We start from the raw sequence: 23000 nt of genomic DNA, 5'->3' as shown, positions 1-23000 counted from the left end.
TCTGCTTATGGAATAGCTCGGTTGATGCTTTCTCCTTTTCGCCTTCTCACGTGTTGGTGTAAAATGAAAGGAAATTGAAGTTGGAATACTTATATATTAATGAGCTTGTCAAATCGAATATTGTGTTTACAAAGCTCACGTCGATATTTGCACCAACAGAGGGGGTTTCATTCTCCATGATGCCAAGGAAGTGAATGCAACAAACATGGCGGCGCGCACGGCATTATGGGATAAATCTGAAAACCCTCCACTGACAGCCGACAACATGTCATGGCCGGAAAAGCAACGCACTGTTTACAAACCATTATAACCGTGTAATCGAGAGCTTTTTTTGAGTTAGAAGATAAATTCCTCAGGTAACATCGATAATTGTTTCCGGTAACATTTCATTATATTAAAAAACAACAACAACAACAACAACAACAACCACAAAGTTAAACAACCCACGTGCTTTGATTGGAGTCAGCGATTCGCGTTGTTGTTCTGTGAATGGGATAGTCGGTTCGGGTTGACAATCGAAAGCACGATGTTCAAGTTGGCTCAGGTGGTGAGTGCAAGTCGCGCCGCGTTTGTAGGGGGGGCCAGGTGTGCGGCCGTGGGTCCGGGCCGCTGGTGCAGCGAGAAGACGACCGTTGACCCGGGAACCGAGTTTGCCATTCGCCGTTTGGACGGTGATGATCAGGGTGAGTGCACTCAGGTCGTTGCCTTTCGCACACTCGGCTTACCATCCGAGCCACGATCACCGTGAATGTGACCAGGTGCGGTCCTGTGGTCATTATACGGGACTCAAGGAGACCTTTTGTTAAATTCGTGTCTGGTTTCTTTGGTCGAGCTTGCCATTGACCTGATATGACCTTGCTTGTGAACTCCATTCGCATCACACGGCACTGTTTGCTGATGTTACAACACCGTGGTGGCCAAAATGATTGGCACCGTTGCACTTTTTTTTTTCCCTTCAAACAACTCACAATTTTCTCGAACAAGCTCAAATAAGCGAAGATCCTCGTCCTCTTAATGATGACGTCATAAAAACGAATATGACGTCATTGTGATGTATCAGGTTTGCGAGAAATTATCTGTGCTAATGTGCCCGGCTTGATTCCCGCAAACAGAATTCAAAAAGCTTGCCTAGTTTCGGAGATAATTTTTAGGCGATTTCCATTAGCGGCGATATTATTACGTCAACTTTTTTTCTCGGAAGAATTTCCAAAATCGGAGATGGTAACTATCTGCGCAGGGTATTTTTACATATATATGCCAAGTTTCAGGAAGTTTCGATGAAAACTCTAGGCTGTGAAACAAAAAAGTCCACAAGAAGAAGATGAAGAACAACAACGTGAGTAAGACTTAGAGATCCTCCATGAGGATCCAAAAAAAATTGAAATTGACAAGTATTTTGGCTCCACAATTCTTTATTTCACTGTTAATATTACAGAACCTTTTAAAAAATAATTATTCACAACTTAATATATCCTTTTAAATTGGGGAAATAAAAATAAATGGCATTCACAAAATGATTGACACCCTCGATTTAATATTTGGAAGCACACACAGCCTTTTTTTTTTGTATACGTTGTCGAGGCTCGTGTGAGAGCTAACGCACAACGCACAGCAAGGAGGGCATGAGACAAGTGGGGTGGGAGTGGGAAGGACAAAACTGTGGGGAACAGAGACATTAGGAGATGTGTGGCGGGGAACATGGGGAATACAACATGGACATCACAGGGACTTTCAGGAAGGAAAGGAGGTGGGCTTGGGTGGATTATAGGGGGTAGAAAAGATCAAAGATTTGGATGGTTGACGATAAGAGATGGTGGTGAACAGCCGTTTTGAAGGCCTGGAAGGAAGAATGGGATTGAACAGAGTGAGGGAGTTTATTCCAAAGGTGGGGAAAAAGAGGAATGAAAGAGTGAAGGTGAGCAGAAAATGCATGCGATGGTTGACAACATAAAAAACTAGAAGGGTACTTGGTAGAGCGCATACCTCCGCCACGTAATGCCTGATCCACGAGAACATATCGGGCCCAATACATTTTTTTTAATATCATGCAAGACAGAACTATATCGTTTTTGGCCCAATCTCTCAATGGTGAAGAATCACTTAAAATATTCTAGTAGTCTGCTCTGGATCCGGATCTTCACCAAACTCTAATCAGTTCGTCCTTGTCACACACCCAACCTGTCCATAAAATTTCATCCATATATACAGTGGGGAGAACAAGTATTTGATACACTGCCGATTTTGCAGGTTTTCCCACTTACAAAACACGTAGAGGTCTGTAATTTTTATCATAGGTACACTTCAACTGTGAAAGACGGAATCTAAAACAAAAATCCTGAAAATCACATTGTATGATTTTTAAAATAATTAATTTGCATTTTATTGCATGAAATAAGTATTTGATCACCTACCAACCAGTAAGAATTCCGGCTCTCACAGACCTGTTAGTTTTGTCTTTAAGAAGCCCTCCCATTCTCCACTCATTACCTGTATTAATTGCACCTGTTTGAACTCGTTATCTGCATAAAAGACAGCTGTCCACACTCAAGCAATCAGACTCCAACCTCTCCACAATGGGCAAGACCAGGGAGCTGTCTAAGGACATCAGGGACAAAATTGTAGACTGACACAAGGCTGGGATGGGCTACAGGACAATAGGCAAGCAGCTTGGTGAGAAGGCAACAACAACTGTTGGCGCAATTAATAGGAAATGGAAGAAGTTCAAGATAACAGTCAATCTCCCTTGGTCTGGGGGTCCATGCAAGATCTCACCTCGTGGAGCCTCAATGATCATGAGAAAGGTGAGGGATCAGCCCAGAACTACACGGCAGGACCTGGTCAATGACCTGCAGAGAGCTGGGACCACAGTATCAAAGAAAACCATAAGTAACACATGACGCCGTCATGGATTAAAATCCTACAGCACACGCAAGGTCCCTCTGCTCAAGCCAGCGCATGTCCAGGTCCGTCTGAAGTTTGCCAATGACCATCTGGATGATCCAGAGGAGGAATAGGAGAAGGTCATGTGGTCTGATGAGACCAAAATAGAGCTTTTTGGTTTAAACTCCACTCGCCGTGTTTGGAGGAAGAAGAAGGATGAGTACAACCCCAAGAACACCATCCCAACCGTGAAACATGGAGGTGGAAACATCATTCTTTGGGGATGCTTTTCTGCAAAGGGGACAGGACGACTGCACCGTATTGAGGGGAGGATGGATGGGGCCATTTATCGCGAGATCTTGGCCAACAACCTCCTTCCCTCAACAAGAGCATTGAAGATGGGGTGTGGCTGGGTCTTCCAGCATGACAATGACCCGAAACACACAGCCAGGGCAACTAAGGAGTGGCTCCGTAAGAAGCATCTCAAGGTCCTGGAGTGGCCGAGCCAGTCTCCAGACCTGAACCCAATAGAAAATCTTTGGAGGGAGTTGAAAGTCTGTGTTGCCCAGCGACAGCCCCGAAACCTGAAGGATATGGAGGAGTGGGCCAAAATCCCTGCTGCATTCTGTGCAAACCTGGTTAAGAACTACAGGAAACGTTTGATCTCTGTAATTGCAAACTAAGGTTTCTGTACCAAATATTAAGTTCTGTTTTTCTGATGTATCAAATACTTATTTCATACAATAAAATGCAAATTAATTATTTAAAAATCATACAATGATTTTCAAGATTTTTGTTTTAGATTCCGTCTTTCACAGTTGAAGTGAACCTATGATAAAAATTACAGACCTCTACGTGCTTTGTAAGTGGGAAAACCTGCAAAATCGGCAGTGTATCAAATACTTGTTCTCCCCACTGTCACTACAACGTTTTGAGATATCGTGCACGCAGACAAATAGACAGAAAGGGGTGAAAACATAACCTTCACCTTCGGTGGCAGAGGTAATAAACAGCTTCATACACACATTTAACAAACGATTCATTTTTCATCACATATGTTGCGTGTACCAACACTGTGTTGACTTGAACTCCATGGTGAAGCGTATAAATTGTGCAAAAGTTCTTGTGTTGACATTGAATTGGGCTCCACTACACAACAAGACTAGTTTCAGGTTATTATGGGTCCCGGAGAGAAGCATTAAGTGTTTAGTCTTCGTGTCCGCAGTGCCCCACGTTTTAAAGAAAAACTTTTTTTGATTTTCAATTCTTTGTTTTTTTTTCAATTTTTCAAATATATATTGTTGCGGGCCGGGGGTCAGGTGAGAAGACCACTGGGGGGGGGGAGCTATCTCTGCTCCCACCAGACTCCGCGGGATTGTAGGCCGTCGCACACGGATAATTCTGTGATGTGGCGGGTCGCTTAACCGACCGTGGATGCCAATAACTCAACCGCGTAACCTAGCGTCCTCCCGTCTATGGGTTAATCGGGTTGCCTAATTAAACACGTGATTTAATTACTGGGGAACACGCCCTCGGTACGCCTTGTCCTTACCGGATCGGATGCAGCCGAGCGACACTGCCAAGGACGTACCGGCTAAAAGGAACGGATCGTTGGGAATAAAGTCCCGGCTTAGCGAGGATTTGAACCATGCTGGATCAATGGAAGAAACCACAAAAACGAGCTGTGGACATTCCTAATAATGATTTATTTACAGGCAACTTACAAAATGGGACAGAGCAGACTTAGCGTGAAAATAATAACAATAATAATGATAACAATAACGATCTTCTGCAGTCTTACTTAAGCAGACAGGCGCCTGGACACACACAGACACAGAAAACCTGATGAAGAGAAAGTATTGAAACAAGAAGGGAGAGGAGTTGAGGCTACGATCTCGGTACCTTTGCACTTGATTGCACGAACGCACCACCAATACGTTTCGGGGGTCGGGGGGGGATTCTCCATGGTGCGGTACTCGACAGCTGGCATGTCGTCTCTGGCTTCAGCAGCGCATGTGGAGACCGTGGACGTGAAGGAGGGGCTTGAGTGGAAAAGGGGCGGAGTCCAGAGTGTGTGGATGGAATGGTAGGTGGGACCAGGTAGGCGGGTGGGGTCAACGTCGTGTGGGCGGAGATGACGAGGCGGAGTCTCGGCAGCAAGAGGCGGGTTGTGGCGATGTCGTGCAGAGAGACAAGGGCGAGAGAAAGGCGGAGGGACCGCTCCGACCTTTATAGGACTCACAGCGTTGGGCGGGGGGGGGGGGACCCCGTCATCGCCTGAATCGGGCGCTCCGATTGGCCCCAACCCCTCACGCGGCCCACTAACTTTTGCCGGAAACCGCAACACTCCGTTTCCGGCAAGGTCATCCCAGACAGCGAAAATATTCCGCTCCGACCCCACGACATGACACGAATCGCCCACACTGAACTTGGCGCGCGAATCGTCCCGCAAAACCCCCCGGTCCGTGTCCTGGCGACCGGCCGAGGATCCCGCATGTCTGCCCGGGTGTCTGACCAGTGCTGATCAATGCGCTTGCTACGCATGCGTCAACGTGGCCCGCACTGGACAACATTCCCCTGCTCTATCGCAGCTTCGCTGGCCATAGAGACGGGAAGACGATCACCATCCGTGGGGAATCCGCTGCTGCCCGCGAGGGCCGAAGGTACGTTGTTATGGATAAATCCATGCATGTTTCACGCAGTATGTGCGGATCCGCCATGGCCCACGTGGTCAGTGCTCGCGTTCGCCCGGTTCTGCTAGCGTGTGCGCGGGGTGAACACCGATACGTTTCAGATATTGAGGAAATACGATACAAAGTCGCGAGTGGTGCATTCGTACCCTGCTTTGTACGATAACAGTCATGATCAGCGTACGTGTCTGCCTTCAAGCACATTCGATACAGTGTGCGTGGTTCCACCATTACGCACGTGGCCAGCGCTCACGTCTGCACGACTCTGCTGGTGTGTGCGTGGGGCGAACACCAATATGTATCAGATATTTTGTTGATGAGGAACACTCTGCTTTTACTTCGCACACTCGCATCCCGCCCAACGTGGCGTGGAGTCGCCTTTATCGGCCTCCGTACACGTTTCCTGCAGCGTGGGCGTCATGCTGGCTGCGTTTCCTGTGTTGTGAAAAACACCATTCGTGCAGCCTCTGATGAGATATTCATCTGTATGCCTTTTTAATGCAGCCGGCAATCTTCCCCAGATCATTGGAAGTTCGAGTCCATAATCCCAAACTACCAAGTGCACTGTATGACTCGCCGCACACGTTGGGTTGAAGGCTCGCTTGGGAACGGGGCTCTGCGCTGTTAATGCCCGCGCGTCATCGTTTCCTCGCAGCGGCACCGCACGCACTGGCCTCCGCGAGCACCTATCTCACAGTGAGGTGCACATAGCTCAGATTTACCTCAGGAATATAATCAGAAAAGAAGAGTGGGGACGAAATGAAGAAGAAATGATGTAAGCAAACCTTGCTGTGAGATCATCGCAACGCACACTCCTGTTGTCCCGCTAGACAAAAGGGAAGGGGCTATTTACACGTTTAATAATGGAATACCTGTCTTGGGACCAATATCTGTTGGATGCATGCAGTTCCGAGAACCGCAACAATATATATATATATATATATATATATATATATATATATATATATATATATATATATATATATATATATATATATATATATATATATATATATTTTTTTTAATATTAACTTATTCAATTTTCAATGATTTACTTTTCATTTTTTCCCCAATTTTCAACTTTCTTCTTTTAAATTATTTGATTTTTTCCCCCATTATTTAATGTTTTTTAACCTCCACCATCTTTGAAGATGGATGGAGGTTACTGTTTTCACCCCTTTCTGTTTGTTTGTTTGTTTGTGAACAGTATTATGGAAAAACTCCTCGACGGATTTCGACGAAATTTGGTGGGGGGTTAGGTATGGTCCAAGGATCATGCCATTAAATTTTGGACTTGGTCCCCCCCCCAAAAAAAAATTGTTAGAGAATTTTTTTTTTCATTTCTTCATGTTTTAAGTGATTTCCAACCCCCCCCCCAAAATAATTCTTAGAGAAAAAAAATTTTTTTGCAACTTTTTTTTTCAACAAAATTTAGATTTCTTTTTTTGCATTTCTACTTGTTTTAAGTGATTTCCACCCCCCCCCCCCCAAAAAAAAAAATGTTGGAGAAAAGAACTATAACTGTCAGCACTGTTGACATCATATTTAATGAATAAGATATAAGGTTCACTTGAGTGACCCAGCAGTATTGGCGGCGGAGGTTTTGCACTCTCCCGAGTGCTCCCCCTCTAGTTTTAACATTGTGCTTGCCGAAGGGAGGCGCTAAGTCTTAGTGTCTGTGGCGTCCCACTTTTTGGAGAAAAAAAAATTAGTTTGTTGTCATGAGGCAGAATTTCAAGGGAGAACTAATATTATGAGTTAGCTATACCGGGAACCATCAGCAATTTCCGATGGCAGCTCTGTAGTTCAATTAGTTCTTTCTTGAGACGAAAAAAATTTGTTAATCAGGAGCGAGTGTTGAATGTTTGTGTACTTTGTACCCATTACACCGTGTGGTATTCGAGTGGGTAAAAGTTAACGGCAGTGATGTAACCTGGTAGAGATGATGCAGTTTCAAGAACTTTGAACGTATGATTATAAAATAAAAAAACCTTTTCATCACTTTATATGTGACGATGTCTCAACTATGGGACCACTTGCCATTTAATGGGATAAAACACTGTAAAAGAGTGTTGTAAAAATAGAGTACACATCTTTTCATACCTTTGTCCTGCATGTACATAGCGTTGGTATTGCTGAAGCAATTTATTGGCATGGGTTGTGTGTTTGGTGGTCTGCCGTTGTCTTCCCAGCAATCAGTCATTGTAGGAATTTGGAATTTGTTCAGAATGTGGGCGATGGCTCACTTACTCTTTGCCAAGGACACCGTAGGATCTTTAATGTCAACCAACTAATGCCGGCAGATGGGACGCTCAGTTTAAAATCCATCCGAGGGATGGCACAAACATTGAATCACCTTGCCTGTGAGACCCAGGGTGACAGTTTATGGCAGGGTCGGGATTCAAACCCAGGCTGGACAGCTCGGAGGTGAGGGTGCAATGCTTGTAATATATTTACAGCCAATTCCATGAGTGTTGGACAAAAAATGGCTGTGTTTGAAAAATTTTACTCGTATAAAAGGCTGTCAAAAATGAAGGGTTGGAATTATTTTATTCAAAATATTCAGACTGGAAGATGTGATGTTTTGTAGCAAGAAAAAGCATTATTTTAAAACATGACGTGTAAAAATGTTACCCTATTTTCTTTATCTTCTGGGACCTTTCATTTTGAGGGTACAGCCTCATGAGCATGCAAAAGCCTGAAGTCTCGGCCTCGTGTCAGGTGTACTTGTATCTTCTTTATTTATTAGACATCACGCGTATGTAAATGAACACTCCTTTTACTTTGCGCATGTTACACATCACGTGCAGCGAATTTCACCTCCCTGCACCTTGTATTTATTGTTATTTTTTTTTAAAAACGCTTCTGTTTTCCACCATTGAAGCCCGGTTGCAAGTTACCGTCTACATTTCCAGAAGAAGAGACGTAATTACTCTGATGGAAAATGTTTTTCGAGTTTTTTTTTTTTAATCCTGAAAAAAATATACCGGAGTGAACACACAGTCTTGTTAAAAGATTGGCTTTTAAAACCCTTCTTAAATCATCCTTTTGAAGGGGGACAGATATCACACAAACAAATACACATTGTGTTTTAAACGGTTGATTAAACTTCCCAGTGCTGGCGTTTCTAAGCAATTGAACTATTTGACGAAATCTCACAACACCCCAATTCCATAACCAACCCCTCGATCCCACTCCATGATCGACTTCCTTGCTCTCACATCACCATCATCTCAAGCACAGGTGTTGCTGAACACCTGAAAAGCATGTCTTTATCACATAGCTGTGTATTGCATTACCTCATCGTTGTTATTACGATGCTTATTGTTTTTGTAGGTATTGTGGTGTTTGGCATGAACAGGCCAAAAGCGAAGAATGCCTTCAGCAGGAGCATGGTGTTTGCTGTGAGTATGGAGAGGGGGGGAACTGGGTTACGAGGGAACTGGGTTACACGGTGCTGTGGATATTTGTACCAAGTAGTTGAGATCACCGCGAGGCTTTGTGCAATGGTCACAAGATAATACAAGGAAGCTCAGGCATCGTGAAAAGGCGTGAGATGCTCCTGTATTAGTTTCTTTTTTTTCATGATCTTTTTCACAATCTGTCAACGTCCTATTTACCAAATCTATGAAAATTTATTTTGCTATGGTATCTCTCCAAAAGAGTACTCTTGTGAATTATACCATGGTATCTTTTCTCTTGTTAAGATGAGGCTTACTCCAGAATACGATGCCTCCTGCTGATACGAATGAGGACAGTACAGCAAACCCTCAAATATCACGGGTTCTAATATTGTGGGTTTCGGCCAATCACGGGCAACCTTTTGTGTTCCGATTTCATTTCACGGGATTACATTTCGACCAATCAAAGTATTTGAGCTGAGATGAGTCATCGTTTGCATCCGTGCATGTACGATTATCCCCCATTATGGGCCTTGTGTTGTTTCTCACGCACTGTTTTTAATGAGCTCAAACGTAATGCGATGGATAAAGTTAGTTGTGCCAAAAGGCAGAGAAAGGTTACGAGATTGGGTGAAAAGATAGAATTGTTTGATCGGTTGGATCAAGGTGAAAGTTTGCATCTGTGGGCCGCCATTACGGGGCCAACAATTTCAGGTGGAATCTTCCCCATTGTACTCTCCCTCATTCCCAAACCTTCATTGTCCTTCAAACCTCATTCCCAAACCTTCATTTTCCAACTCCGTATTCAAACCAAATTCGCAAACCCTCATTTTGTGACACCTGTACTCAAACAACCATTCCCAACCCCTTATTTTCCAACACCCATTCCCAAACCCTTATTTATTTTCCAACACCTGTACTTGAGCACCTATTCCCAACCCTCATTTTCCAACAGCCGTACTTAAACTGCCATTCCTAAAGCTTTAATTCCTGACAACTGGACTCAAACCCCCGTTCTAATGTTTCATTTTTAAAAACACATTTTCAACAGCAACTCAAGAAACAAATTGAGGCGAAGGGATTGATGCTGCAGCAGGTTTTTAACACTGATGAGACGGGATTATTCTGGAAGAGGATAATGTACCTTCCAAGCCAAGCAGGAAAGATTGGAGTTCAACGTTCGGTGGTAAAAGATCGTGTTACCCTTCTCCGTTGTGGCAACGCTGCAGGAAAACTTCGTCGTAAAGCTAATGCTGCTTTTCTGATCGCTGAATCACCTTCCCTGTTCATTGCTCCACACTCCACCCTTTAACAGCATCATCCCGAGCTAAGTCTTGTGTTTTCTATTTACGGCAGAGTACAGTGCGAGTACGTAATGTTCTTACCCTCCCTGTGTTGTAGTAAATTTAAATGGTAAAAGTCTTGTGTTTTTGTTCAATTTATTTTGTAGTTTTTGTATATACTGTACATGTTTATTTCAATGTTAGCATGCTTTCCATTTATTTTACTTCAGCAAATACCACCCATCGCTTCACTGACGTGAATACGATGGGGGGGGGAAGAGAAAAAGAGGGGGGGAGAGAAAAAGAGGGGGGAGAGAAAAGGAGAGAGGAGAAGGGGAAAATTAAGAGGAGGGGGGCCACTTGCTCGGGTTGGCGGAGCACGGGCCACCACAAATGGCAGAGAGAGCGGGGGGGCCGAGGCTGGAGAGGAGACGGTAGAAGACAGAAAGACCACCGACCAACCTGCGGTGATTGAGTGAGAGGCCCAAAGACTCAGCCTCATTGCGGGAGATGCCGATGATCCGAAATGCCCTGGTTTCTACAGCGTGAAGCCGAGAAAGGTGGGAGGCAGGAGCACCAGCCCAGAGGGGAGAGCAGTACTCCATCAGGCTATGGAGAAAAGCTTTGTAAGTGGTCAGGAGCTCAGGAGGGCCAAGGAAAAACTGCACGACGGAGGATTCCCAGTCGGGGACTGACATTGGAGGTGAGGTTTGAAATGTGGCTTTCCCAGGAAAGGTCATGGCAGATAGTGAGACCCAGAAGCTTGAGAGAAAGGACTTCTTCCAGAGGATTGTTGAGAAAGTGGATGGGTAGGTTTTCTAAACGGTCCTTTCGAACAGACATAGTGAGAGTGTGAGATTTATCCGGATTGAAAGACATGTTCCACGTGTTGGACCAGTTTGTGATTTTATCCAGATCTGCAGTGAGCGAAGAAGCTGCTGCTTGCCAGTCTGAGGGATGACCGATGGTACGGCAGAGGGTGGAGTCATCAGCAAAGAGATATAGAGAATTTTCCAGAGAGTCGGAGAGATCATTGATGAAAACCAGAAAAAGAACAGGGCCCAGAACGCTACCTTGAGGAACTCCAGCCTGGACAGGAAGAGGGGATGAAAGAACTCCATTTAGGGCCACACGGTGACTGCGACAAGAGAGGAAATCTGCGAGCCATGAGTGGAGCTGGCCTTTGATACCATGGGAAGAGAGTTTGGTGAGTAGGGCAGGGTGCCAGACTGTGTCAAAAGCACGTGATATGTCCAGGGATACGGCTCGGATTTCCTGTCTGGCATTGAGGACCTCCATCCATTGTTGGGAGAGCAGAAGCAGCATATCCAGGGTAGAGTGACCTGGTCTGAAACCAAATTGATGATCGGAAATCAAGCCATTGGAGAAGAGGAAAGATTTCATGTCTGAAGCGATGATGGATTCCATAACCTTGCTGATGATTGGGAGAAGGCTGATTGGTCTGTAGTTGCAGGGATCTGTTTTTGCACCTTTTTTATGCAGGGCAGTGACGTTTGCAGATTTCCAAGCAGATGGCAGATGACCTTGAGCAAATGAGAGGGTGAATAGAACAGAGATAGGGTGAGCAAGAGCAGAAGAGCAGGCTTTGAGGACACGTGGGCTGATGCCGTCTGAACCGGTTGCAGAATCTGAGTCGAGGTTTGACAGCAAGTTCTCCACCGTGTCGGGAGAAAAGGACGCAGAGTCCAGGGACAGTTGGGTGCGACTGGGTAAGGTGGGTAGAGAAAGTGATGGGTTTTTGACACAATATTTAGCTGCAAACACCGAGTTTAGGCATTCAGCTTTTTCACGTGCGGTATCAGCAGTGCGGCCATTTGAGGTAAGGGAGGGATGGAGGGGGAGCATACACCAGAAACAGATTTGATTAGACGCCACCAGGATTTTGAGGAGGGAGAGAGGTTTGAGAGTTCAGACTTGAGATTAGAAAGATGTTGTTTTCTGGCTCTCCTGAGGGTAGATACACACTTGTTCCAAGCTTTATGGAAGGAACTGAGATTGTCCTCAGTTGGGTTTGCTTTCCACGAGGCAAAGGCAAGTTGTTTCAGAACAACTTACTGCCTTGCCACAACCTTCAGTAAACCAAGGGCGGGAGGAAGGGTAGGACAACTGAAAACGAGAGGGGATAAATCTGTTCATGAGGGAGAGCAAGTTTCTTTGAAAGAATTCCCAGGATGAGTTGATGTTGGAGAAAGTCGTGATAGGAGACCAGTTTATAAGTTTGATGGCTGCTTGGAGACCCTGCCAGTCGGCTTGAGTGAAATGCCAGACTCGACGGCAGTGAGGTGGTTCTCTGATAATAGCCAGAGAGATGTCCACTTTGAGAAGGATGTGGTCAGAGGAAGAGCAGCAGATATTGTCAGGGAAATTTGTCAAAATCAGATCCAGAAGAGATTGAGTACCATTGGTTGAGAAAAAGCTGCTGCTTGTCACTCTGAGGGATAACAGCTGGTACGGCAGAAGATGGAGTCATCAGCAAAGAGATAAAGAGGATTTTTCAGAGTCGGAGAGATCATTGATGAAAACCAGAAAAACAAGACCCAGAACGCTGCCTTGAGAAACTCCAGCCTGGACAGGAAGAGGGGATGAAAGAACTCCATTTAGGGCCACACATTGACTGCGACAGGAGCTGAAGTCTGCGAGCCATGAGTGGAGATGGCCTTGGATACCATAGGAAGAGAGTTTGGTGAGCAGGGCAGGGTGCCAGACCCTGTCAAAAGCACGTGATATGTCCAGGGATACGGCTCCGATTTCCTGTCTGGCATTGAGGACCTCCATCCATTGTTGGGAGAGCAGAAGCAACAAATCCAGAGTAGAGTGACGTGGTCTGAAACCAAATTGGTGATCAGAAATCAAGGCATTGGAGAAGAGGAAGGATTTAATGCCTGAAGCGATGATGGATTCCATAACCTTGCTGATGATTGGGAGAAGGCTGATTGGTCTGTAGTTGCAAGGGAATGTTTTTGCACATTTTTTATGCAGGGCAGTAATGTTGACTGATTTCCAAGCAGATGGCAGATGACCTTCAGCAAATGAGAGGGTGAATAGAACAGAGAGAGAGAGAGAGAGTGTGAGTAAGAGCAGAAGAGCAGGTTTTTAGGACACGTGGGCTGATGCCGTCTGGACCGGTTGCAGAATCTGAGTCGAGGTTTGACAGCAAGCTCTCCACCTTGTCAGGAGAAAAGGACACAGAGTCCAGGGACAGTTGGGTGCAACTGGGAAAGGTGGGTCGAGAAAGTGATGGGTTTGTGACACAAGATTTAGCTGCAAACACCGAGTTTCGGCTTTCAGCTTTTTCACGTGCGGTATCAGCAGTGCGGCCATTTGAGGTAAGGGAGGGGATGGAGGGGGAGTATACACCATAAACAGATTTGATTAGACGTCACCAGGATTTTGAGGAGGGAGAGAGGTTTTAGAGTTCAGACTTGAGATTAGAAAGATGTTGTTTTGTGGCTCTCCTGAGGGTAGATACACACTTGTTCTGAGCTTTATGGAAGGAACTGAGATTATCCTCAGTTGGGTTTGCTTTCCATGAGGCAAAAGCAAGTTGTTTCAGGACAACTTCCTCGCCACAAGCTTCAGTGAACCATGGGCGGGAGGAAGGGTAGGACAACTGAAGACGAGAGGGGATAAATCTGTGCATGAGGGAGAGCAAGTTTCTTTGAAAGAATTCCCAGGATAAGTTGATGTTGGAGAAAGTAGTGATAGGAGACCAGTCTATAAGTTTGATGGCTGCTTGAAGACCCTGCCAGTCGGCTTGAGTGAAATGCCAGACTCGACGGCGGTGAGGTGGTTCTCTGATCATAGCCAGAGAGATGTCCACTTTGACAAGGACGTGGTCAGAAGAACCGATTGGAGCAGAAGAAGAGCAGCAGATATTGTCAGGGAAATTTGTCAAAATCAGATCCAGAAGAGATTGAGTATCATTGGTTGAAATCCGGGTCGGGAAGTTGACCGATTGAGTCAGTCCCAATGAGTCGCAGAAAGCTTTTGCTGAGGTGCCATGACAGGTGAGAGAGGTACCCACACCTAGCCAACTGGCGTGATGACAATTGAAGTCGCCACATAAGAGGAAGAGAGAGTTTGGATGAGAAGATAGAAGACAGAAGATGGTCCATGTTTTCGGATCGTGAGGTGTAGATGGAGTCATCACTGTTAGGTGGATGTTAGGCACATCACAGTGCACATATAGACATGAGGTGGGAATGGAGGGGAAGCCGTAGCCAGAGGTATTCCTTGGGGTGATGGGGAGTGAGAGCAGTGCACGGAGAGTGAGGAATAGAGTCTTATTTGAGGTAAGGAGAGGGGAGGTAAGGAGAATAGATGAAGAGAGCAACTCCTCCACCAGGACGAGGCTCAGGTCTGTCATACCGGAGGAGGGAGAGATACTTGGGAGTCAGACACGTCTTGGGGGAGGAAAGTTTCTGTTCGGCAGATTATGTCTGGTTTGTCAGTGGCAACCTATATGGAAAGATCTGAAAGGTTTGAGCGAAGGCCCCGGATATTTGAGGTCCACACTTTTAATGAAGAGGTAGGGGAGGAGGCTTTGGGTGCAGGGGAGGGGGAGGATAGGACAAGGGACGAGGAGGGGAGGTAAGGAGAGTTGTTGAAAGAGTGTGGGGAATTGCAGAATAGCTCGGTGAGCGGGCCGGATGAGAAGGAGAAAAGGCTCTGTGGTGCTGGGGGAGAGGGGACAAGAGCGGGGGAAGAAGGCAGTTGAGGATTTGAAGAGGTGGACTTAAAGATTCGCTCAGAATGATGTAGTGCGCTCAGCAGGTGGCTTAAGCACTTAAGCAAGCACTCCAATTCAGTGGTTGATAAGGAACGACTTGCCAGGCTGTGGCTGCATGCCATATCGGATCCCTTTAACTTTAAAGCCAGTCTTCACTGTCTGCTGCAATTGATGAAATAAAATGAATTTGTTGAAATAATGACTTGTCCACACAAGAGTTGATGCTTAATGTGGACAACCCTGGAGACATCACAAAGTTTAATTGCCTGTGAAATATACATAGCAAGCAGTGCACCATGTTGCCTGCTCGTCTGTGCACGCGTTATGTGGGACATTGATCCCGCGCAAATGTTATAACTTTATTTAAAAATGGCCGTTTTTCAAAAGATTTGCTTTGATTCCCAGTAGAGCACCTCACGAAACCTCCAAAATATAGACATAGATCTGGCAGATGCCGTGGACAAGCAGTCCCTCTGGGGGACAGGGCATGAGGTCCAGCAGTGAATGCATTAAATCATATCGCTCAATGAAGCTGCTTTATTTTTTTTGTTCACTCAATATAATTCTCCAAACTGTTGAAAAAGATAAGTTTAATGCTTTGGAAATTTCACATTTTCTTGTTTATGTTTTAAGAAGCAGGGAACATAGTCTTGCTTTCTTAAAGGAAATCGGTATATCGGCTTAGTTATAAGAGTTGTTATTTATTTAAATTATCAGATTTCACTCCAGATTTCGACACTTATTTAGTCTGGATGATATCCAATCCTCAAAACTGAAACAATATTTCCATCATACAGTATATACTGTTACGGCTTTGGAAATTCGGAAACCACCATTCAGGACCCTCAGGTGAGATATCTTCATAGGTACATGTGTAGTTCGCCCAAACCCGTTGTATAGAGGGAATTTATGTGATTCATCCAGGCTGTGACGCTTTGTTAGCCATTTTTTCTGTTCTATCTTTATTTTGAACCAATCACGTCTCAACCGCCATCACACAACAACCACGCCACCGCCACCATCTACGCTCCCACATCATCGCACCACCGCCATTCCCAAACGGCACCATAACCATTAAACCACCACCGAAAACCCTCCACAGCCTTCACCTCTCTCCTTCTACGGCCATTCCCGCACCACCTGTGAACACTGAACGTCGGGCTGTCTCGGGCCCGTTCAGCAATTGATGCCGAACGCACCGAGCCGCGAGCGCAAATAGCGGCCTTTCCGAGGGAAAATTTGGATCAAAAACTCAACACGCCCCCGTTTCCTCCGACCAATGGGCGAGCGTGGCTCCGCCCCCGAGGTCATTCTGATCCGAATATTTGCATATTAGCTGCTCCTGCCAGCCTACAAGAAGGCAAGCGCAAGGCGAATGAAGAGAGTTGGGTTCTGGAGTCGCCGAGAGAGTTTTGGAAAAGAGAGTCGGGTCGGTCGGGTGAGGAGAGTGCGGAACGGAGAAGAGTCGCGGTGGAACTGCAAGCAAGGGAGCTCGGGTCCGAGGCAAGACGGACGGCGGTCGGCGACGAGGTCGCGGTGTGGGATCACTCGTCTCGGGACCCAAGCCAGCCAGCCATTCCCCTCCCCCAGGGCATCAACAATTCCCCCTTTCCCCCGCACTGAGATAGTGCAAAAGGGGGCCCCGTTCCCACCCCACTCCAAACGGCGTGCCAACGAAACCCGCCAAGGAGCACGGAGTCGGGGCACAGCCGCACGGCCACATTTGCGGCTCGCCCGCCAACGCGTCACGAGGACGCGGGTAGGACCCCCCCCGGTCTCGCGGACCTAGCCGCTCCTCCAGGTCACACACACGTTTGGCCTACAGGCTTGTCTGCCCCATTGTCTATGAGGGTGGCTTCTTTTCTTTGCTTTTATGTAAATGTGTGTTGGCACCATCTGTATAAGTGTTGCTGTGTGTGCGTGTAGTCGGTATTAACTCTGCGTCGTTGTTGCTTTTATTGTTCTGGTTACTATATGTGCATTTTGACTGTATGGCTGTATAAACGTGCTCTCCGTGTGCCGGGAAATAAATGTACATTGTGTGAACTGCTTTCCCGTTTCGCTTCGTCTTTTCTCCATTGACTCTCCATCCTACTTCACGTAAAGGGTTCGTAGCGGGTGCAAGATCCCGGTAATTAATCTAAACCGCCGAGGTCGACGATAACACTGCTCGGTTATCCCGATAGTACGGAACGGGCCGCCCAAGCGGCTCGTGTCCGGAGTCGACCTGCGGCGAGGTACGATCGCACGGTTTACCATCCGCGTGGGTACTTAGGTAGGTCGAGTTTGGCGAACAACCCTGTCCTACGCGGGTGGCAGATTGGCACGATTGTGGTGAGGTCGAAAGGCCCACCCGTGACTGGCTCCGGGCGATAGTTCCCGGAGGGTCACGACTGAATTGTCCGTCCGGTGGGCGACGTTCCGCGATCCAAGTTACGTGGCCGTCCGCACGCCGGCGGGCGCGAATTCGCAACAATACTTTAATTAGTCTGTGAGAGTAGATCATGGAAAATCGTATCATATAATGCATGAAATTGCTTCAAGCTCCTAATTTGAAAACTACAGCACTTACAATGGTGATATGCACAGCAATTCGTAGCTATGATGAATAAGCATTCAATAATATGAGTGAGGAAAGTGAGAAAAATAACTTTATCGTTAAGAAATCGTTGTGGCCTGTTCCAAGTCGATGCATGGTTGAGCAGGCCAAAAAACATGGTGGCTTCAGACCTCAGTGAGGTTACTTAGGAAACACCTTAAGACCCCAGACGGCGAGGTGGCAGAGGATCGCCTCATTCAGGATATAATTAAATAAGTCTATTAATTATCTTCAAATGGGGTGTTCAAATTAACCCAAGCACCCAATTTTCACTCTTGCACTTCCTTGGAGTTTTTTTTTAATATACATGCAAAGTTTCAGGCTGCTAAGTTTTATTGTTTTGGAGTGATGTAGGACACACACACACACACACACACACACACACACACACACACACACACACACACACACACACACACACACACACACACACACACACACACACACACACACACACACACACACACACACACACACACACACACACACACTTTTTATGTGTTTATTTCACTGCTGTCCACCTGCCTCTATATTTTCTCGAAGCTCAGGGACTGAACCTCCGCTTTTCCCATTGGTCCTTGGTTTCCACGATCGTGGTTTTAACTATCGTGTTATTTTCCAGGAACCTAACCCCCACGCTATTTGAAGGTTAACTATTATTATCGCTTGATCAAATTATACCATGTGGGTAAGCTCATGTTTCTTATCCACGAGGAAAGTTGCACTGAAAGCCTATGGGTGATCTCCAGCTGTTTAATACAGCATGCCCAACCAAGACCTTTGAATCGTTCATTCTTGCATACCTTTTTTTTTAGCCCCCAGCCTGATTTCAGCCCATTTGGGGGCTTATATTTTGAGTGCTGTCAGTCCGTCCAGAACTGCTGACCCTAAAATGACTCGACGGATTTATTTGATATTCGGCACATTTATGCAATAACATCTGGGCATCAGGCAAGTCAGTCGTATGATTTTTGGATCGGAGGCAAAAGTCATGGAACACAATTCTATTTCCAAATTTTGGCAATTATTGAAATTTTTTATGGGAGAGAAGAGAGTTTGTGTCAAGATTGTGTATGATTTGGGAGCCATTATCATGGATTATGATAGTACTCAGTATAGAGCGATGATATGGGGAAAAATGGCCAACCATTCCAATGTATCCACAAAGATACACTCATAAACTCCAAAAGAGTGAAGTAATAAGCATTTAAAAGCCATACGTTTTATTCTCAAGCGTTTTCTGAACTTCCAAGACTTAAAAGGACACCAGGATACATCGCGAAAGTACCACATCGGGAGATCGCAAAATCGCTAATTTGTATTTCTTCTTGTTTTTGTTCCTCTCTCAAAACAATGTAAAACTGAAGCCCGACTGACCTCAATAACTGCTGAAGCCATGATGTTGATTCCGACGCAAGGAAGTTACTTTGTCTCTGGGCTCATGCATGCAACCCAAAATTTCAAAACGTTTAAACCATTAATCGTTATATTATGAAGATAAATCGAATGTAAATGTGGACTAAACCAAACAAGCCCAGGATCGTGAGGAGAGGGGAAATGGACACTGGACAGAACCATTGCAAAAGTGATACATATCCAAGCCATCACCCAAATCAACTGAAACAAGTATGAAACCAATCTAATAACATGTTTAGACGGACACGGCATGGACACGATGGTGGGACACAACATGGCGTGGACACGACGGTGGGACATGGTGGGACATGGCACAATGTGAGGAGGAATGGAGGGTGGAGTGGGGGGGAGCAGGAGAGTATGCATGAGGTGGACTAGATGTATGCAGAAGTAATATCAGTTGTGAAATCTGGAAATTTGAAAGAAGGGGTATTGTGGGGGGTAAACAAGGGTAGAAGAGATCATTGTTTTGGATTGGGGACAATCTGAGGTGGTGGTGAACATCTGTTTTGAAGGCCTGGAGGGAAGAATGGGATTGAACAGAGTGAGGGAGTTTATTTTTTTTGTATACCTTGTCGAGGCTCGTATGAGAGCTAACACACAAAGCACAGCAAGGGGGGCATGAGACAAGATGGGCGTGAGTGGGAGGGACAAAACAGTGGGGAACAGACACATTAGGAGATCTGTGGAAGGGAGAGGGATGGGATGGGGAACATGGGGAATAGAAGATGGACATTACAGGGACTTTCAGGAAGGCAAGCAGAGAATTTGAAGGAAGTGGGCTTGGGTGGATTATCGGGGGTAGAAAAGTTTGAGGATTTGGATGGGGGATGATAAGAGGTGGTGGTGAACAGCTGATTTGAAAGCCTGGAAGGAAGAATGGGAAAGAATAGAGTGAGGGAGTTTATTCCAAAGGCGGGAAAAAAGAGGAACGAAAGAGTGAAGGTGAACAGTGCTTCGTGATTTTGGTAGTTTTACCAGAAGGGGGTTGTTGGCGGACCTTGAGCGCCCTGTGGAAATGTGGTGGGGACAAATCGCAGAGAGAGCATGGGGGGGCAAGGCTGGAGAGGAGACGGTAGAAGACAGAAAAACCACCGACCAACCTGCGGTGATTGAGTGAGAGGCCCAAAGACTCAGCCTCATTGCGGGAGATGCCGATGATCCGAAATGCCCTGGTTTCTACAGCGTGAAGCCGAGAAAGGTGGGAGGCAGGAGCACCATCCCAGAGGGGAGAGCAGTACTCCATCAGGTTATGGACAAAAGCTTTGCAAGTGGTTAGGAGGGCTGAGGAAGGACTTTGCACGACAGAGGATTCCCAGTCGGAGACTGGCTTTGGAGGCAAGGTTTGAAATGTGGCTTTCCCAGGAAAGATCATGGCAGATAGTGAGACCGAGAAGCTGGAGAGAAAGGACTTCTTCCAGAGGATTGTTGAGAAAGTGGATGGTGGGGGGGGGGGTTCTAAACGGTCCTTTCGAAGAGACATAGTGAGAGTGTGAGATTTGTCCAGATTGAAAGACATGTTCCACGTGTTGGACCACTTTGTGATTTTACCCAGATCTGCAGTGAGCGAAGAAGCTGCTGCTTGCTGGTCTGAGGGATGACAGATGGTACGGCAGAGGGTGGAGTCATCAGCAAAGAGATATAGAGGATTTTCCAGAGAGTCGGAGAGATCATTGATGAAAACCAGAAAAAGAACAGCTGCAAACACCGAGTTTAGGCATTCAGCTTTTTCACGTGCGGTATCAGCAGTGCGGCCATTTGAGGTAAGGGAGGTGATGGAGGAGGAACATACACCAGAAACAGATTTGATTAAACGCCAACAGGATTTTGAGGAGGGAGAGAGGTTTGAGAGTTCGGACTTGAGATGAGAAAGATGTTGTTTTCTGGCTCTCCTGAGGGTAGATACACACTTGTTCCGAGCTTGATGGAAGGAACTGAGATTGCCCTCAGTTGGGTTTGCTTTCCACGAGGCAAAGGCAAGTTGTTTCAGGACAACTTACTGCCTCGCCACAAGCTTCAGTAAACCATGGGCGGGAGGAAGGGTGGGACAACTGAAGACGAGAGGGGATAAATCTGTGCATGAGGGAGAGCAAGTTTCTTTGAAAGAATTCCCAGGATGAGTTGATGTTGGAGAAAGTTGCGATAGGAGCTAGTCTATAAGTTTGATGGCTGCTTGGAGACCCTGCCAGTCGGCTTGAGTGAAATGCCAGACTCGACGGCGGTGAGGTTGGTTCTCTGATAATAGCCAGAGAGATGTCCACTTTGAGAAGGATGTGGTCAGAAGAACCGATTGGAGCGGAGGAAGATCAGCAGATATTGTCAAGGAAATTTGTCAAAATCAGATCCAGAAGAGATTGAGTACCATCGGTTGAGAAGAAGCTGCTGCTTGCTGCTCTGAGGGATAACAGCTGGTACGGCAGAAGGTGGAGTCATCAGCAAAGAGATAAAGAGGATTTTCCAGAGTCGGAGAGATCATTGATGAAAACCAGAAAAACAACAGGGCCCAGAACGCTGCCTTGAGAAACTCCAGCCTGGGCAGGAAGAGGGGATGAAAGAACTCCATTTAGGGCCACACGTTGACTGCGACAGGAGCTGAAGTCTGCGAGCCATGAGTGGAGATGGCCTTGGATACGATAGGAAGAGAGTTTGGTGAGCAGTGCAGGGTGCCAGACTGTGTCAAAAGCACGTGATATGTCCAGGGATATGGCTCGGATTTCCTGTCCGGCATTGAGGACCTCCATCCATTGTTGGGAGAGCAGAAGTAGCATATCCAGGGTTGGAGTGACCTGGTCTGAAACCAAATTGATGATCAGAAATCAAGCCATTGGAGAAGAGGAAGGAATTCATGTCTGAAGCGATGATGGATTCCAGAACCTTGCTGATGATTGGGAGAAGGCTGGTTGGTCTGTAGTTGCAGGGATCTGTTTTTGCACCTTTTTATGCAGGGCAGTAATGTTTGCAGATTTCCAAGGAGATGGCAGATGACCTTGAGCAAATGAGAGGGTGAATAGAACAGAGAGAGGGTGAGCAAGAGCAGAAGAGCAGGCTTTGAGGACACGTGGGCTGATGCCGTCTGAACCGGTTGCAGAATCTGAGTCGAGGTTTGACAGCAAGCTCTCCACCTTGTCAGGAGAAAAGGACACAGAGTCCAGGGACAGGTGGGTAGAGAAAGTGATGGGTTTTGGACACAAGATTTAGCTTCAAACACCGAGTTTAGGCATTCAGCTTTTTCACGTACGGTATCAGCAGTGCGGCCATTTGAGGTAAGGCAGGGGATGGAGGGGGAACATACAGCAGAAACAGATTTAATTAGACGCCACCAGGATTTTGAGGAGGGAGAGAGGTTTGAGAGTTCAGACTTGAGAAGAGAAAGATGTTGTTTTCTGGCTCTCCTGAGGGTAGATACACACTTGTTCCGAGCTTTATGGAAGGAACTGAGATTGCCCTCAGTTGGGTTTGCTTTCCACGAGGCAAAGGCAAGTTGTTTCAGGACAACTGCCTCGCCACAAGCTTCAGTAAACCAAGGGCGGGAGGAAGGGTAGGACAACTGAAGACGAGAAGGGATAAATCTGTGCATGAGGGAGAGCAAGTGTCTTTGAAAGACTTCGCAGGATGAGTTGATGTTTGAGAAAGTCGTGATAGGAGACCAGTTTATAAGTTTGATGGCTGCTTGGAGACCCTGCCAGTTGGCTTGAGTGAAATGCCAGACTCGACGGCGGTGAGGTTGGTTCTCTGATAATAGCCAGAGAGATGTCCACTTTGAGAAGGATGTGGTCAGAAGAACCGATTGGAGCGGAGGAAGATCAGCAGATATTGTCAGGGAAATTTGTCAAAATCAGATCCAGAAGAGATGGAGTACCATTGGTTTAGATCCGGGTCGGGAAGTTGACCGATTGAGTCAGTCCCAATGAGTCGCAGAAAGCTTTTGATGAGGTGCCATGACAGGTGAGAGAGGTAGCCACACCAAGCCAACTGGCATGA

At 46.3% G+C, this 23000-nt stretch overlaps 1 protein-coding gene across 2 annotated transcripts in view; it reads left to right on the top strand.

Moving 5' to 3' along the window:
- Window positions 1-410: 410 nt before the first annotated feature.
- Window positions 411-23000, top strand: part of LOC147025240 (methylglutaconyl-CoA hydratase, mitochondrial-like) — a 62916-nt gene continuing 40326 nt past the window's right edge. For both annotated transcript variants that reach the window (XM_085886013.1, XM_085886014.1), the window contains exons 1-2: window positions 411-683; window positions 8907-8974. In XM_085886013.1, the coding sequence (XP_085742139.1) occupies window positions 527-683; window positions 8907-8974 (225 nt within the window). In that variant the 5' untranslated portion in view covers window positions 411-526. The remainder of the gene's footprint in view (window positions 684-8906; window positions 8975-23000) is intronic.

Source organism: Eptatretus burgeri, chromosome 6, assembly GCF_056783735.1.
Source record: "Eptatretus burgeri isolate ZD-2024b chromosome 6, Ebu_testis_v1, whole genome shotgun sequence".
Taxonomy (NCBI): domain Eukaryota; kingdom Metazoa; phylum Chordata; class Myxini; order Myxiniformes; family Myxinidae; genus Eptatretus; species Eptatretus burgeri.
This window is presented reverse-complemented; position numbering and strand designations above follow the sequence as displayed.